This window comes from Hemicordylus capensis, chromosome 8 (genome assembly GCF_027244095.1).
Source record: "Hemicordylus capensis ecotype Gifberg chromosome 8, rHemCap1.1.pri, whole genome shotgun sequence".
Classification (NCBI taxonomy): domain Eukaryota; kingdom Metazoa; phylum Chordata; class Lepidosauria; order Squamata; family Cordylidae; genus Hemicordylus; species Hemicordylus capensis.
Window position 1 is genome coordinate 2,571,065 of NC_069664.1, and position 16,476 is coordinate 2,587,540.

The 16,476-nt window shown below is 46.6% G+C and overlaps 1 protein-coding gene across 6 annotated transcripts in view; it reads left to right on the forward strand.

The window, feature by feature from the left end:
- Positions 1–16,476, forward strand: part of GFPT1 (glutamine--fructose-6-phosphate transaminase 1) — a 47,752-nt gene that overhangs the window by 21,296 nt on the left and 9,980 nt on the right. Inside the window, exons 8-15 of one of the 6 annotated variants that reach the window (XM_053269644.1) lie at positions 1,092–1,171; positions 4,459–4,564; positions 5,364–5,527; positions 6,577–6,672; positions 7,614–7,711; positions 8,725–8,875; positions 9,570–9,695; positions 10,762–10,922. In XM_053269644.1, the coding sequence (XP_053125619.1) occupies positions 1,092–1,171; positions 4,459–4,564; positions 5,364–5,527; positions 6,577–6,672; positions 7,614–7,711; positions 8,725–8,875; positions 9,570–9,695; positions 10,762–10,922 (982 nt within the window). The remainder of the gene's footprint in view (positions 1–1,091; positions 1,172–4,458; positions 4,565–5,363; positions 5,528–6,576; positions 6,673–7,613; positions 7,712–8,724; positions 8,876–9,569; positions 9,696–10,761; positions 10,923–16,476) is intronic. The other 5 variants (XM_053269645.1, XM_053269646.1, XM_053269647.1 and 2 more) reach the window with 5 other exon arrangements.

Below are 16,476 nucleotides of genomic sequence, written 5' to 3' on the forward strand. Positions count from 1 at the left end.
GAATGTTTAGATTTTCTCTGCTATTGATGTTTGGCAAACTAAGTGCCTCACTGATCCTGAGATCAGTTTTATACACATTTCACAGCTTATCCTAAAGATTCCTGGGAATTGCAGCTTGAGCTGTGTGAAGGAAATTGCTTAAAGATCCTTTCCTCGGCTGCCTAGAGGGTCTACGTCTCTGACGTTCATGCCTGTACAAAATATGAAGCTGAGATGTTGGTCCACAGATTATAATGTATTCCATTTACATGGGATGCTTTAAAACTGTATTCCATCCCAGCATAAGATTTATCCAACTCTGAATTTGTTGCAAAGGTATGGGGTCATTCTCATGATCAAGCGCCAAGCCCTGTGTGCCAGTCCTGAGAAATGGCCGTGGGTCAGCAAACATCAAGGAGTGGTGGGGGTGGGGGTGATTGTCTGCTGGGCCCGTCTGGTTAGGGCGATGGTGGCCCACCCACCTTGTGTACTCAACACTGTAGCAAGGATGGAGGAAATGCACGTCCTGCCCCCCTCCACATGACCTTGTCTTGACCCACGGGGCTTGAAGTTTGACTGGGCGCTCCTCCGACCCTGATTTTGATGATGAGAACCAGCCCACTGAAGAACACTGAGTGCGGCTGAGATCCTATTCTTCTCCGTCCTTTTCATCTTTTTAATTCTTTCTTTTTGTATCTAACATTTCCCCACTGGGTTCAGAATGATGCTTGTCCAGTCATATTAGCCCCCAGGCATGACCCCTTCCTGCTTTCTTCACGGTGCCTTGTTTGAGCTTGCTCTTTCCAGGGCACGCCTGCTTACCTTTGACACTACTGCATATCATTTCCCTTGGCTATGCTGACACTTTACCTCCGGGTTCCCAGCCTTGGGTCCCAAGGTGATGTGAACTGCAACTCCCATCATTCCCAACCACAGTGGCCTTTGGCAGTTAGCTGGGGGGTGATGGGAGGTGTAGTCCAGCCAGCAGTGGGGTGCCCAGGTTGGGAACCTCCATGTTAGCTTAAAGTTGAATGGCTTGGTCGTTGCTTGGGGTGAGCTGCAAGTGCAAAACCTCCCCTCCCCCAGTGATGGCTGGGTGTTCTGTTTTTCAGGAGGGGGAGCCCGCTGCTCATCGGAGTGCGAAGCGAGCACAAGCTTTCTACTGACCACATTCCAATACTGTACAGAACAGGTACATACAAACAGAATGTTGTCTGTCTTTTAGTCCAGGGCAGCAGAAGTGAGGACCTGGGCACTGTCTGTTAAATCGGGGCTTCTCAAACTTGGGTCCCCAGAGACTGTTGGACAACAACTCTCATCATCAATGGGCCTTTGGCCACTGTGGCTGGGGGGATGATGGGAGTGGCAGTCCAACAGCCTCTGGGGACCCAGGCAGTGTTCTCTCTAATTTGTGTGTGCTGAATGAGTTTTGTGCATCTGTGTGCAGGATGGGTTTTGTTCTGAGCGGCAGTATCAAGGCAGTGTGTGCACACCATGTGCATTCAGAATAGAGCCTTCCTGATTCAACCTGAGCGGGATCTAAAATTTAACTGAGAGGACATCAAAAAACATGTGAGCGCATGTGCGCACGCCTTAGAGGGAACACTGGACCCAGGCTGGACAATCCCTGGGCTGAAGGAATAGGGAAATGCGACACTATTTGGGAGACCTCCTTTAAAAATATATATATTTAAACACCTGAAAAATGCATCCCTTGGCTGTAGCTACATAAATCGGAATTGTGGGGGGCATAGAGAGATTGCATGTTTTGTTCTTTCATAGTGCTGAATCAATGATGGTAGTAGAATCTTTCCTGTTGGGTTATCTACATTACAAATGTTATGTTGTTGTTGTTGTTAAATAAATTTACATGTAGATTACCTAGATTGCTTCACTATTAATCATTCAGTACTACCAAAATTCAGTTCCAACAAAAAATATGCTAACATTAACAATAGTTAAAAACACATTTCCACCCCACCTATTAAGTGTCATTATTTCAGATTTTCCTCAGTTAATGTAGCCTTAAATTAAATCCAGTCTCAAATCCAGCTTCTGTGATGTGTAATGCATTCTTTGTATAATTTATTACTTTTTATATTGATATTATTTTAAATAGGCTGTTGATCTTGTTAAGAATACAGATGCCCACATTCTTTTCAGAAAATCTGCCAGTTTGGGTCATTTCCCCACATTGCTGCATATACTAAATGAGCCTCCACTGGCATGTACAGAACTGGCTATCTCACCTGATCATTTACCCCAGGATTTACTTAGTTAATTGGCTATATCAAAGGGTCTAGCCTCAAATGTAGGTTAAGAACTTCATTTATTCCATCATATCCCCATATTTAATCACTCTGTTATGTTTCCACCATATGTGAATAGCAGCTCCTTTATGTGCTGAACAGTGCCAGTGTTGCTCAGACCCTTGTTGATGAACTGTGTGGATCTTTTGTGGGGATATTTGTTCCGTTGTGTGGCCTCTTGAAAGCAGTTTTCTCTAAATGTAGTGGCAGAGTTTGTGCAAAGGAGTTATTCCTTCGATGTAATTGCTGGGCCTCACTGCACAGGATGGAAGTAACATTTTCCTGTCTTAAAACAGCTAGCAGGACTCTGTGAATGGGGTCCCAGTGAGGGTCTGCCTTCTCTGTGTGTATGCCATTGGTTTTTATTTTAAGTTGGCATGCTGAACTTCCTCTTGTTGTCGATGACTTTCTGAAGCTATTTTTCATATTGCACTTTCAGCCACACAATCTATAGATCAATCTTTTGATGGAATATCCATAAAACTGGAGGAAGGTGCCTATTTGAGACATAATTCTTAATTCTTCAGTCCTCCTGCATCTTAGTAAATGAATTCAAGTGAGCACTGCCTCTTTAATACTCAGCTTACAGCTTGCTGTTCGAAAGGATGAACAAAACCTCACAGTGCATACTCTACGAATACGTTTATTTGAGCAGAGCCTTTCATTTCTCCGGCTAGTTTCCAGGATATCAAAATGTATATGAACATATGCACCCATCTAACATACACAAGTGTGTGCCTTAACTGTCAAGCTGTTGAGTGTGTGTGCGTGCTTGCGCACCTGTGTGTGTAATAGCAGGGTGTCAAACTCCCTCTTGTTTCTTCGATGGAAAGCAGTGGCTGCATACTAAAGAGATGGCAGTGTGTGGAGAAGATCTGCATGCCATAATCAAGAGTGGGGACTTCTTGCTTAACAAAAGGGTCTTTATCCCTTCTTTGCCCTTTTCTGGTTTCTCTCCCTTCTGTTGATTTGTTCACTTGAAACCAACATATGAATATGAGGATTCGGAGAAACTGTTTTAGTGGGCCTGGTGTAATTTGTGGGGTGTTTGTTTTTTTAAAGTTGGTATCAACATGAAAGCAGTGTTTTATAATGCTAGATTTTGTACTGTATTTAAATACAATCAGTTATCAATCTGAATGTGAACAGTTTGTCAAACATTAGTGGATAATCCTTCTCAGAATGAGGACAAGTATGCATGCCTGGCACAGTGGCAAATTCAAATTCACCCTTCCCTCCACTTCTTCTTTTAAAAAGAGAGTAGCTTGTTCTGTGATTCAGCATTTGTTTGGATCATTTGTGCACAAATGTACCCCCCAGAACATTCAGATATCTTCTTGAGCTCCAATGCCAAGCAGAAGACCTGGGGCGGGGGGAGATTGAGATTGAGATTGATGAACAATCCCTGTAATTGAGAAGGGGTCCCTGTTCAGGAAGAGTGTTGGCTGGCTCTCGAAGATACTCTTCAGCTGATGTTCTTTCTGGAAAAGAGATTCTTCTTCTCTTCCTAAGGTACAATATATTCCAAGAAGTCCAGCTGTCTTCAGCAAAGCTACCCGGTGTGGTTTTGAGGACAGCTGTCTTGTAAGGAACCAGAATTAACAGCTAGGGCAAAACACTGAGGTGTATATTACTCTAATTATGGAGTCTTTTGGAGATGTCTACCTAACCATGGCCTGAACTGAATTCCTGCCTCGTAACTAGAATATTGCCTACTGCTTTTTACTGACAAACACAGAACTTATCTAAAAGAGTTGAATGCTGTGTATGCAAAACTACTTAAAACTGCTCACTTGAAGGTCTAGCTAGTTAAACTGCAGCCTCAAGAACAACTAGCTTATCATTTTGACAAGTGTGTCATCCTTCAACGGACTTGCATCTCTAATTCCTTACGAAAATGCCCAGCAAGACAGAATCTATGGAAAGGTCTTCTGCTCAAGTCCCACTGAAAGGAGGAGGTGCCTGGGCTCTTCTACATATCCCATTTTCTTTCAGCGGAGCTTGTGCAGGCAATATTCCAGTGGGTTGTGCCAGTGGCATTTAAAAAAAATAAAAGTTTCATGTTGGTACTGTAACTTTGGGGCCGATTCTGTGGTAGGAATTTCGAGTGCTCTCTGATCATGTTGGTGTGTGCAGTGACGACGCCTAACCCGACTTTCTGATCCTGCAGGCAAAGACAAGAAGGGAAGTTGCAGCCTGTCTCGCATTGACAGCACTACCTGCCTCTTTCCTGTGGAAGAGAAGGCCGTGGAGTACTACTTTGCATCTGACGCGAGGTCTGTGGCTCCTGTGGAGAGGGCGGCGGTAGCCTTTTGCCTGGCTTCCTACAGTGTGTGGAGGAGTGGGTTGTGCATTCACCTAACGCCATGGTGGGCCGGCACTTCTGCAGCGAGGGCCAGAGAGGAGCGGGCTCCGTGAGCCACAGGGCTGTAGCTAACAGGCATAGCTTAGTCACTTGTAAGGACACGAGTGGCACCATGCCACTATTCGTGTATCCCTGGGAGCTGCTTGGTGCAGTGGCTAGAGCAGTTCCTCTTTCTGTTTAACCTTTCTCACATGGTTGGCACAAGACCCTTGCGAGCTCCTTGAAGAGGTGGTGGGATACAGACGTTACTAACAAACATTTCCTCACGTGATAAGCACTTCTGCTGCTTTGTGAAATGTTTAAGGTTGAGACCCCGTTAGCATTGACCTGGCTGATTGACCTCCAGTTTGCTTCAGGATGAAGGAGAAATTGGCTCAGATAAAAAATGGGTTCAAACGCGTGCCTTTAATCCAAGAGAAAATACAGTTCCTGAAAGATCCTGCAGGAGCTGAAGCACAGTGGAGCGCCCAACCTTGGGTCTCCAGGTGTGGTTGGACTGCATCACTCCCAGCCACAGTGGCCTCCAAACATTGTGACTTTGTGGATAATGGGAGTTGTGGTCCAACAGAATCAAGGGATGCCAGGTTGAGAAGCCCCTGACTCAGAGTAAGGTGGCAAAGTTCATGTGTTGGATTGCAGACTCTTCTGTTTTCTTAAAATCAGTGGTTGCCTCCCCACCCCCAATTCCGTGCCTTTCTCAACTCTTACAGTGCAGTTATTGAACACACCAACAGAGTCATCTTTCTAGAAGATGACGATGTGGCGGCTGTTGTGGAAGGTCGTCTCTCCATCCATCGAATCAAGCGCGGGGCTGGCGATCACCCTGGGCGCGCTGTTCAGACCCTGCAGATGGAACTTCAGCAGATCATGAAGGGTGTGTGTCCCTACGAAGCTGCCTTGCGGGGTCGGCCTCTGGTGTATCTAGTCCAGTACTGTCAGCTGTGCTGGGGGGCTCCTCTTCCATGCCTCTTGGTCTTTCCCAGTGCTGGACCTGAAATCCTCCTGATCAGAGACTGAACCCAGGACCTTCTGATTGCAGAGAGAGAGGCTCTGCTGCTGAGCTACCTGCCCTCCCCTCACAAACTTCCTCACGCTCAGAGCTTCCCACTTTGTATTGCCAGCCTGCTTTCCAGAAAGGCATCTTTGTGCTCCTCTTCTGTTGTCTGGGGCAGGATGGTGGGTAGAAATCCCCCATCTTGCCTCACCACTCACTTTGTGGTCCTGCTAGGTAGGGACTTATTCTCCTTAACCTGTCCTTCTCAAGCTTTCCTTTCCCACCTGGACCACTCCCTCCCACTCGGGGAGTAAGAAGAGAGTAGGACGGTACATTGCTCCTGCTAGTTTTTCAAAAAGGAATAGCAACATGTTCTAGCTTTTGCCCCTGGACACTGGAAAACAGAATTCTGGGCTTGGACTCTCTTCAAGACTGACTTCTTGAACAAAGCCTTTTGGGTTCTGCCTTGTCTGCTCTTCCTCTCCTTACTGAATTGCCCATATCCCTTTATAAATTGTCCATATCTCACCCCTCTCTCATCCATCTTGTTCATGTAGTCCAGACTGTAGCCTCCTGGCTGGCAGTTTGAGTCCTTTTTGGAGAGAGTGGGGTGGGACCTGGTGGGCTAGGCCTTCCCACATCTCCAGAACTGACTGCCAGGAAGTCCTGTGGCGGCAACCATGATGTCCTCCACACACCCCAAACTGCCTCGGAGGCCCAAGTAGCACTTGGGATGCTGGTTGTGAGGCTCCTTGGGGCGGGGCGGGATGGGGCTAGAAGATGTCACTTCTGGGTTTGGTATTTAAAAAGGTGGAGGTTGAGGCTTTGCACCCCGCCTTCAGCTTGTATTGCAGAGGACAAAGAAATTGACTCTTCTGCTATGCTGCAGTTTTGTTCCCACCCATTGACATTTTTTTGTTTTTCTAAAGGTAACTTCAGTTCGTTCATGCAGAAGGAAATTTTTGAACAACCGGAATCTGTTGTTAACACCATGAGGGGAAGAGTCAACTTTGATGACTACACTGGTAACCGAAACACAAGCTTTGCCATTGTTGCGTTAGGATTTCAGTATTTTTGTTTCAGTGGTGCCTATTAAAATATGGCTAAGTGGGTTTATCCACATCAGAGACAACCTGTGAGTGACCCCTGATGGAACACAAAGATCCCTCTGCCTCTCTTCTCCATGGATGGCACTGTGGTCATTCTGCTGATTAGTAGGTTTCCGCCTCTCCCTCTGGGCTGCTCAGAGGGCTGGGGTTATGTAGGCTCAGCCACTTTCCTGGATGGCATCACCTGAGTCAGTTTCCCCTTTCTCTTGGAGTGGAGGGGGGCAGGGGGGGCTAGCTTCTCATTTCCTGTAAGCTGCCAAAATTAATCTTGGAGATTTTGTTGAAATGCATTTTTGTTTTTGTTTTCCCTCTTTACACTTATCCTAAACTTTCTTTTCCCTCATTCCCAGTACTTTATTTATCAAGCTGGACAGAGATGAGACTTAGGAAAGTGGTTTAACATGCTAGATCCAATGCTTTACCATCCCCTGTGTTCGCAGGCCATATGGCTGGAATTCCTGTTGCAGAATGGCTGGGTCCCTGTGGTGGGTCTGGGGGAGTGGAAGACCTGATCCATTTACACTTTTATTGTAACTTCTACAATGGTTTATGCAATTATTTATTCGGCCATTGCTTATGGTTTATCCTGGGAGATCTTTGGGGGTCTATACAAATTTTGTATTCGCTGATAAAAAAATTATGTCACACCTTCTTTGTTTCTGTGGCAAGCTGATGCAATCGGAATTATTCTGAGTCAATGTTTCTGTTTTTGAGCATCTTGTGAATTTTTAAAATTAACGACTTATTTTTATATCAAATATATTTTTGTTATGGCTACGCCTAAACAAATAAGCTGATTGATTTGTTTTTCTGTGCTGTGTTTAATATGAAGTGTGTGTGTGTGTGTTGTGCAACAGTAAATCTTGGAGGCTTGAAAGATCACATTAAGGAGATCCAGAGGTGTCGGCGTCTGATCCTAATTGCTTGTGGGACAAGTTATCATGCTGCAGTTGCAGTAAGTGACCAACTGGATTTTCTTTCAAGTAGGGAGTGAAACAAATCAAGCAAATCAGCAGCTCCTTGCATAATGGTCACCAAGGGTGATGTTGCCTTGGCAAGTCTCTGGTCACAAATGCAGCGGTGATGGCCCCTTGCAGTAACAGAGCCATGTTCAAAGAGTGGCCTGGCCTTTGTTTGAAAGTGGCCCATCTGGAATGCATAAAGTTTTCAATCCAGGGATTAATTATCAGTCTGAACATGCAAAGGTGTATTCAAAGGGTGGAGATTGCTTGCCTATGGAAATCATGCCACTTTGTCCTCCCAGGTGATGGTATTTAGGATTAGAGTGTTAGTCATTGGGCTGACTTCCACACACCATCGCAGCCCTGATCCTGCATGCTCAGGTTCAGCCCCTGACTGCATTGTTTGGGCAAATCCAGTTTGCAATTTCATCTGAATTGGTAAAATTAGTTTAGAGGGTAAGCACAAACCTTATTTTACTATATTATTTACTCAAATTGAAGATTATCTCGAATTTTATATACCCCCCTTAAAAACAGATATCAAAACAGGTTATACCTGTATTTACCTGAAAAGAAGAAGACTGAATTGAAGACAATTTCCTGATTTCTAACATCAGAGAACCTGGAAAAAGCCTAGTCTTGGATTCAGATAAATCCAATATCTTTTCAGGTGTAGCAGCAAACTATGGCTCACCCAAACTATACTTGATTAAACCCAGTGGATGTTTTTTTCTAAAATATTTCCTATTGCTGGGGGTGTGTGCGCACACACACTCTCACACACTTTCCAAAGAGTCTGTGAGGATATGTTTTTGAGCAGGGCTGATCTTAGATGCTTCCCCCCCTGCATACGAAATGCAAAGTCGAAATGACTCCCCTTTTCCCTGCTCATTATTGGCATACTACCCAGATGAAAGCAGGATGAGGGAATCCCCTCCAGAGTCTTAGTGGCATTGCTTTGTGGGCTGAGCAGTGTGCCACTTTCCTTTTGCTTCTGTCTCACCAGACTCGTCAAGTGCTGGAAGAACTAACGGAATTGCCTGTCATGGTGGAACTAGCCAGTGACTTCTTGGACAGAAACACTCCAGTCTTCCGAGATGACGTGTGCTTTTTCATTAGCCAGTCAGGTGGGGTCTTTCTCCGGGAAGTGTCAGCAGGTGGGCAGACTTCAGAGGGGAGGCCAGACTTAATTGCTTTTTACTGGGGTTGATCAGCACCTAATGTTTTAGACTGTGAGCCCTTTGGGGACAGAGATCCACCTTTTTTATTATTATTTATTATTTCTCTGTGTAAACCGCCCTGAGCCATTTTTGGAAGGGCGGTATAGAAATCGAACAAATAAATAAATAATGGCCATTGACACTGGATGCTCCAGAGTAGGCAGAGGCAGAGCCATCATTGGGCGAACGGGTTCAAGGAACGCGGGCTGCCACCAGTTGGGCCGTGAGCGCGGCCCCAGATGCCCCCCGTGTCTGACGTCAGACGCGGGGGCATTATTTCAGTCCCAAACGGGGCTACGGGGCCAAAATTGGAGCCGAAATCGGCCCGCGCTGCATTGGCAGCTCGGCCAGAGTGACTCTCTCTGCCTTAAAGGCAGGGAGAGCCGCTCCTGGTCTCGCTGCCAACGCAGCGGGGCCGATCGATTTCCCTCCCAAACGGGGCCGTGCACACACACTTCACACACTCTCCCTTTAAGGCAGTGAGAGTCGCTCTGGCCCGTGCTGCCTAACGCAGCGCCGGCTGATCTCCCTTCCAAACTGGCTGCTGCCAGCCTCCCGATGCTACTGAGAGGAGGGGTGGGCAACCTTGGGGCCCCAGCAGTTGTTGAACTGCAACTCCCACGATCCCCAGGCACAAGTGGTTGCAGCTCATGGAGCCCCGAGCAGATGCCTCCCTGCAGTTCTCCCTTCAGGACTTCGGAGCACAAAGCACCATCCCCTCCCATCTTGACAGCGCTGAAAAACCACAACATCCTAGGTACAGCTCTGGTGCTGATCAAGAGTCCAGTACATGCAAGTTTTCCTGGGCAAAGTGCATTTTTCATTTTAGGTACAAGACTGAAAGAAGGAAAACTCTGTGCAAATGTAATGAAGTAAAGTACATCTAGAAATAAATCGGGAGAGAAACTAAATGTCAAATGAAGGCTACACATTTAAACCAAGTGGATATTCACATTTTAAGTATATTAATGTTTGTACACATCAGGGGCCTACAAATATTGATTTGATTCTTCTCCAGTCTCTCTCACCCTCTTCCCACCCCACTCCTCTGGGGTGAAGAAAGCCTTGGGAAGAGAAGCTAGGAGATGTCAGAAGTCTCTTCTGCTGTTTCTTCCCTTCTCCAGACAGCAAGACAAGCCTCATATCTCCCAAGCCCTCCAGCAAGTGGAGAGGACCTGAGAGAGAACACCCTGCTTGCACTGAGGTCTGGATGTCATGAGGAATAACAGGAGAATCGCCTCCTATTTGTGTTTCCTTCTCCAAACTGCAGCACAAGGCTGCTGGGGCCCTTCTTGCTAGAGGGTGGTGGGCATTTGCGCCTCCTGAGTGGTTTGGGGCAGTCTGGTTGCAGACACACACTCACTCCAGACAGAGCTGTCTGTAATGAGTTCCATGCCAGTGGATTATGCAGAAGAGTAATCAGCAGGGAAATTTCTTCTACAATATTGCAGTAAAAGGATTTCGAATTCCACTGATTTCAGTGCACTTTACAGGAAATACGGGACGCCCAGCAACAGTACTTGCTGGATTGCATCCTTTGCTATACTGAATTTCTTCTAATACTTTATGCCATCCCAGGAACAAAGTTCTACCATATAAAAATAAGACATCTGCAGTGTTTCCCTCTTCTCAGCATGTGGTTGTCATTCACAAAGCCGTTCTCACTGAAATGTCTTCTGCCCTGTTGTATCTCAGAAGTAGTTTGTTCATGAAACTGAGCAGAAGGCCCAAAACAAACGTTCTTGAAAAATCAGTTGCCGCTTTGGTCAGCCATGTTTGCAGCTGTCTTCTGGGCTGTAATGCACTCTCTCCATCTGCCTTAGCAGGTGAGACCGCAGACACGCTGATGGCCCTTCGGTACTGCAAGGAGAGAGGAGCCCTCACTGTAGGCATCACCAATACTGTTGGTAGCTCAATATCCCGGGAGACCGACTGCGGAGTGCACATCAATGCTGGGCCAGAGATTGGAGTTGCCAGCACCAAGGTAGGTGATCCTCTCTCTGCACCAAGATAAGTGCTGTTGGGATGAACAGTTTGGATCTGTCTGTCTTGTGATACAGTTAGAATGTTCTATTTTGAACCCCATTTTGAATTTGGAGCCATTTATTTAAAAAGCCTTTTCAAGAGGCATGGTGATCTGGGAAGACTGGGGATCCCCCCCCCCCAATACTTTTTATTAAGAAATTGCATGCCACCCTGCATGTTGAGTTAACCTGAGAAGGAAAACTTGCTAAAGGTATCACCTGTGAAGTTCTTGGCTGGGCAGAGATCTGAACCCAGATTTCCCACTTCCAACCCAGCACAATTCCTTGTGCTACACTGATTTTTTTTTCCATATTGGTGAGAGGCAGCAGCAGCAGCATATGGAGCATGAGTGGAAGCCAGGAGAACGAGACACAAATGCCCTCCTTTTAATACTCAATCCTGTTGTTAAAGGTGACTTAAAGATGATTCCCATGTTTAGATGATTTCTCAATGTCCCCAGCCGTCAACACTTTGCATCGGATTCCAAATTCCTGTTTGCTAAATTTGATGGTCCTAAGTCCTCAAGAAACCATAGTTCACTTGTCTATAGTGGATAAATCAATGTTGGTGGAGCTCTGTAACAGTACGGGCACATCCATATCTCGCAGGCAAAAGCTGCCTTTCTGTTGGTGTGAATTCTGAAGGCAGGTTTTCAGTCAGACATCCCATGGGATATAGAGCTTGTATGCTAGGTGCATGATTTTAATGATTTTAGCTGGACTGTTTTATGGTGTGAACATCAAGACAGAATCTAGAGGGTAATTTTCTTGCAGCTAAATATGTTGCATGGCATCCATGCAGGAGGGGGCTTCTGTTCGGGGTAGCATTAGAAAGTTACTTTCAGTCCTTCTCTGGAAAGAAAAAGGGGGCCAGCACTACCATTCATGCATTATGTATGTCATGTAATCTGATTGGGTTTGAAGAACTATAAACTGCATTTTAGCATTTAAGCTGGTAAAGGTAAGACTGTTTTATTGCCAGCCGAGAACAATATTATTCATCTGTACTGCACTGTTGATGATGGGGCATTCCTAAAGCTTTGGGAGATTGCCTGGGTTTCCCCCTGTTTATTTCAGGAAGCTTTTCCAGATGTCTGCCAGACTGCCGCATCTGTGGTGTAGGTTTGAGATTAGGATGCAGTTATAAATAACAAGGAAGCGAGAATAGGTGACCTATATAGAATGCTGCACAAATCCCTGTAAGGGGTATATACATGTAAGCGTATTACTCCTCTGTGTATTGTATTCAGTTATTCTTCAGGAAGCTGACACTCTTTCTCACGCTTACTGGTTGCCCACTGAGGAGAAGAGTGTTTGTCAACATGAGGCAGTGCCCCATTTTCCACTAGAGCCGACACTGTCATCCCCCCGCCTTGGTGCTTCTCAGAGTGGCTGCAGCCTCCAGTGGTGCATTCCTGCACGGACTGTGGCTCAGCAAGAGCAGCCACCCCCACACGCTCCCTTCACGTGGTGCTTCCTGTGCCAACCTCCCGAATGCAGCCGGGCTCTTCTTCGGCTGGGTCTCCCCCTCCTCTCTTTGTGGGGTGCCCAACAGACTCCTAGCTGAGTGTCCCTTGTGAGTTGCCCCCAGGCAATCGGCCGGTTTGGTTTTGTCTTTGAGAGGCCTTGGCAGCGAGCCGGCCTTCTCCTGCACTTGAATGCTGAGGCAACAGCTGCCATGTACGTAATGTTATGCTGGCAGGTCCTCCACACCGGCCACAATGGTATGAGTTCACTTGTTGGTACAGGTGTGACAGGTCCAGCCTCCCTCAGTCGAGCTCTTCGGAAAATATTTGTGTTGCTTCCCACAAGGCAGGTCAGAAACCTCCGAGTCTGTTTCTGGGGCTGCTCTCTGCTTCCCGGGAGACCAGCGAAGAAGCCGCTCTTCAGATGCCGAGGCTTTGGCGTCTGGGGTAATCCCTGACAAGGCACTGCTTCCCGCAGGGTGCCACTGACCTGGGGGAGGGCCTTGGGGGTGTCGGGCAAGTAGGAACCCTTTCCCCAAAGGGCTGAGACCGTGATTCCGGACTCGAAGAGGAGCTGCGCGCCAGTCCAGAGCGCGTTGCAATATTTATTTATTTAGAATATTTATACCCTGCTCCTCCAGTGCACTGCTGCTCGGGGCGGCTCACGACAATAAGAGAAACACAAGATCTTATTCCTGCTAACTTGGCAAAGAGGCACCTTTTACCGTGGTGATTCTCTTGATTGAGCAGGGGGAGAGTAACGGGCCCTATCCACCCCCAGCACAGGACCTCTAGTGGCTGTTGCTGGTGTCTATCTTATGTTTCCTTTTGGATTGTGAGCCCTCTGGGGGCAGGGATCCATCTTATTTATTGATTCTTTCTCTGTGTAAACCGCCCTGAGCTATTTTTGGAAGGGCGATATAGAAATCGAATGAATAAAGAAAGAAAGAAAGAAAGATGCAATAAAAGTAATAAAATTAACTAAATTAAACAAAGAAGTTGTCAGATTAAAAACCACAATCATTATTAGGGTCAAATTAAAGATTATTTTAAAAGCTAAAAACTGAAAATTATAAAAAGCTAAAGAACCTTCCAGATATAACCAAAAGAAATAGAACATTAAAAAGCCTCTTTAAACAGATGCATTTTAGTTGGGAGTATGGTGAAGCTCTTCAGGGAGGGTGTTCTAAAGTTGAGGGGCCACAACTGAAAAGGCCCTGTATCTAGTCCCCGCCGACCGGATCTCTGTTAGTGGCAGGGTCACGAGCAGGGTCTGAGTTGCCTGAGATGATGAGTGGAGGGCCCTGGAAGATTCATATGGGCGAATGCGGTCCAGCGGGTACCCTGGCCCCAAGCTGTGTAGAGCTTTAAAGGTCAATACCAGCACCTTGAATCTAGCCCAGAAGCCTGGTAGCCAATGAAGGTGACACAGGATGGTTGTAATACTTGTGAAACGACTTGCACCCACGCGCATGCTTGCAGCAGCATTCTGAACCAGCTGAAGCTTCCAAACAGTCTTCAATAGCAGCCCCACGTAGAGCGCATTGCAGTAGTCCAATCTGGATGTTACCAACGCATGAGTGACTGAGGTCGGGTCCCACTTCTCCAAGTAGGGTCGCAACTGGTGTACCAGCCGTAGATGGTAAAAGGCGCTTCTGCACACTGCCGCCACCTGCGCCTCCAATGACAGCAACCCATGGCCAGAACACGACTCGCACCATCATACTTGGAGGGGTTGGTTCTCTCAGCCTCTTGGGGTCAGTAGCAGTTTGTCCGAATGATCCGGGGGGCACCGAAGCACGCACACACACACACACACACACACACACACACACACACCAGCTGCGGACTTTGTCTTTCAGAGGGAGTGTGACCCTGTCCAAGACCAGATTTACCTCATTACTCAGTTGGTCAGTTCTACCAACCCAGAGCACTTCCGTCCTATCTGGATTAAGTTTCAGCTTCTTTGCAGTATTGCTGCTTCTGCAGCAGTGATCGTCCCACATGGAGCTCGGGGGTTAATGTCGGGTGCAAAGGATAGGGAGATTCTTGTGGTGCCCAAGTTGCCATCAAGAGCAGGAAGGATCTTCATCCTAATAAGTAGTTCAATCTAACGAGCCAAAGGAGGCAGCTCTCTCTCCCGCACTGCCTACAGGCTGGCCATTCATCAGGTAGAGCTGTGCAGTTAACAGTGTAGCTCTACCTGTTGAGTGGCCAGACCGCAGGGCGGGAGCGAGAGAGGAGCCACCCAAGCTGCTGCCAGGAAGCAGAGGCGGCCATGCCTCCTTCGGTGCCCCCCCCCGCTCATTCAGACAACTGCTACTAACTGACCCCAAGAGGCTGAGAGAACCAACCCCTCCAAGTATAATGGTGGGAGTCGTGTTCTGGCCATGGGTTGCCCAGAAATGGATCCTCTCCCCTCAAGCTGAATCCAGTCACTTGGTTGGTTGCATTTGCATCCTGCTCTTTTCCTGAGGACCCAGTTCAGCCTCTTTGGCTTGAGGCAGGGGAGGGACGCCCTTGGCCATCCAGTGAGTTGCTTAGCTGAGTGGTGCTCAGATCCCAGGTCTCCCCAGGGCCTTTTCGGTGGTGGCCGCTCGGCTTTCGAACGCCCTCCCTGAAGAGCTTTGCGATGCTCCCTCCCTCAGTGTTTTGTTAAAAAGCAAATAAAAACATACCTTTTAAAAGAGGCTTTTTAATGTTTTATTGGCTGCTTATATCTGGTAGGTTCTTAAGTTTGTATAGTTCTCATTTTTTAGCTTTTTATTAATAACTTTTAATTTGAAACTTTTAAAAAATGTGTACTTTTAAATGTAGTTTTAACCTGGTCTTTTGGCTTAATTAGTCTTTTATTTTACATTTGAATCTGTTTTATTAGCATTGTGAGCCGCACCGAGCAAGTAGTGTACTGGAGGGGCGGGGAATACACATTTTAATAAATGTTTAATAAAAATAAATAAAATGAAGCCCAGCAATCTGTCCCCAACATCCCACTGCTGCCTCAATTCCTCATTGTGTGGTTGTGTAGCTCTGGGATGCCATAAGCCGATAGTTCTTTTGTGTGAGGGGTGGCACTTGGTCCTGTGGGCAACGGCCCAAAAGTGAGCCGCTGTTACACAGTACATTAAGATTACATTTCTGGAGAATGTAATCACCGCTCGGGCTCACTTCCACTTCTTATCCCAGACCATACTTCCTTGGGGAAACGGCCTGTGTTGATCAACTGAGAAGACAGCCAATGGAACAGAAGGGGGGTCATCAAGTAATGATGTGCCCCCTTGCGGGTGGGGGCGGAGGCAGGGAGCTGAAGCACAGAGTCGGTGGCACTTGCTGTGCTTGGTCAGAACGTACATAGTCCATCCGGTCAGGCAGACATGGAGTTAGACTGGATTTATTGGACGAATCCTATTCTAGATTGGTGGAGCTCCACTGAATTGAACTGCAACTGTGTTTGGCTCTGCTGGTGCTCAGGAATAAAAAGTTACACCTGGAATGAAACTATTTTCAACTGGTTTTAATTTTATTTGTTTTTAATGGGTTATTTGTGTTTATCTGTTTGTAAAATTGTGAACTGCCTAGAGCCATCTGGGTGAGGCAGTATAAAAATCTAATAAACAAACTATGATAAGGGCCAGAGACATATATTTTTTTTGTGGGATAGGGATGTACAGTGAGGGAAATAAGTATTTGATCCCCTGCTGATTTTGTCCGTTTGCCCTCTGACACAGAAATGACCAGGCTATAATTGGAATTGTAGGTTTATTGTAGCTGTGAGAGACTGAATAACAGCAAACAAACCCTCAAAAGCCCAGTGCCCAAAAGTCAGCGATGGATTTGCATTGTAGTGAGGGAAATAAGTATTCGATCCCCTATCAACCAGCAAGATTTCAGGCTCCCAGGTGTCTTTTCACTATATGCAGGTAACGAGCTGAGATGAGGAACACCCTCTGTAAGGGAGTGCTCCTAATCCCAGCTTGTTACAGTACCTGTATAAAAGACACCTGTCCATAGAAGCAAGCAATCACTCAGCTTCCAAACTCACCACCAT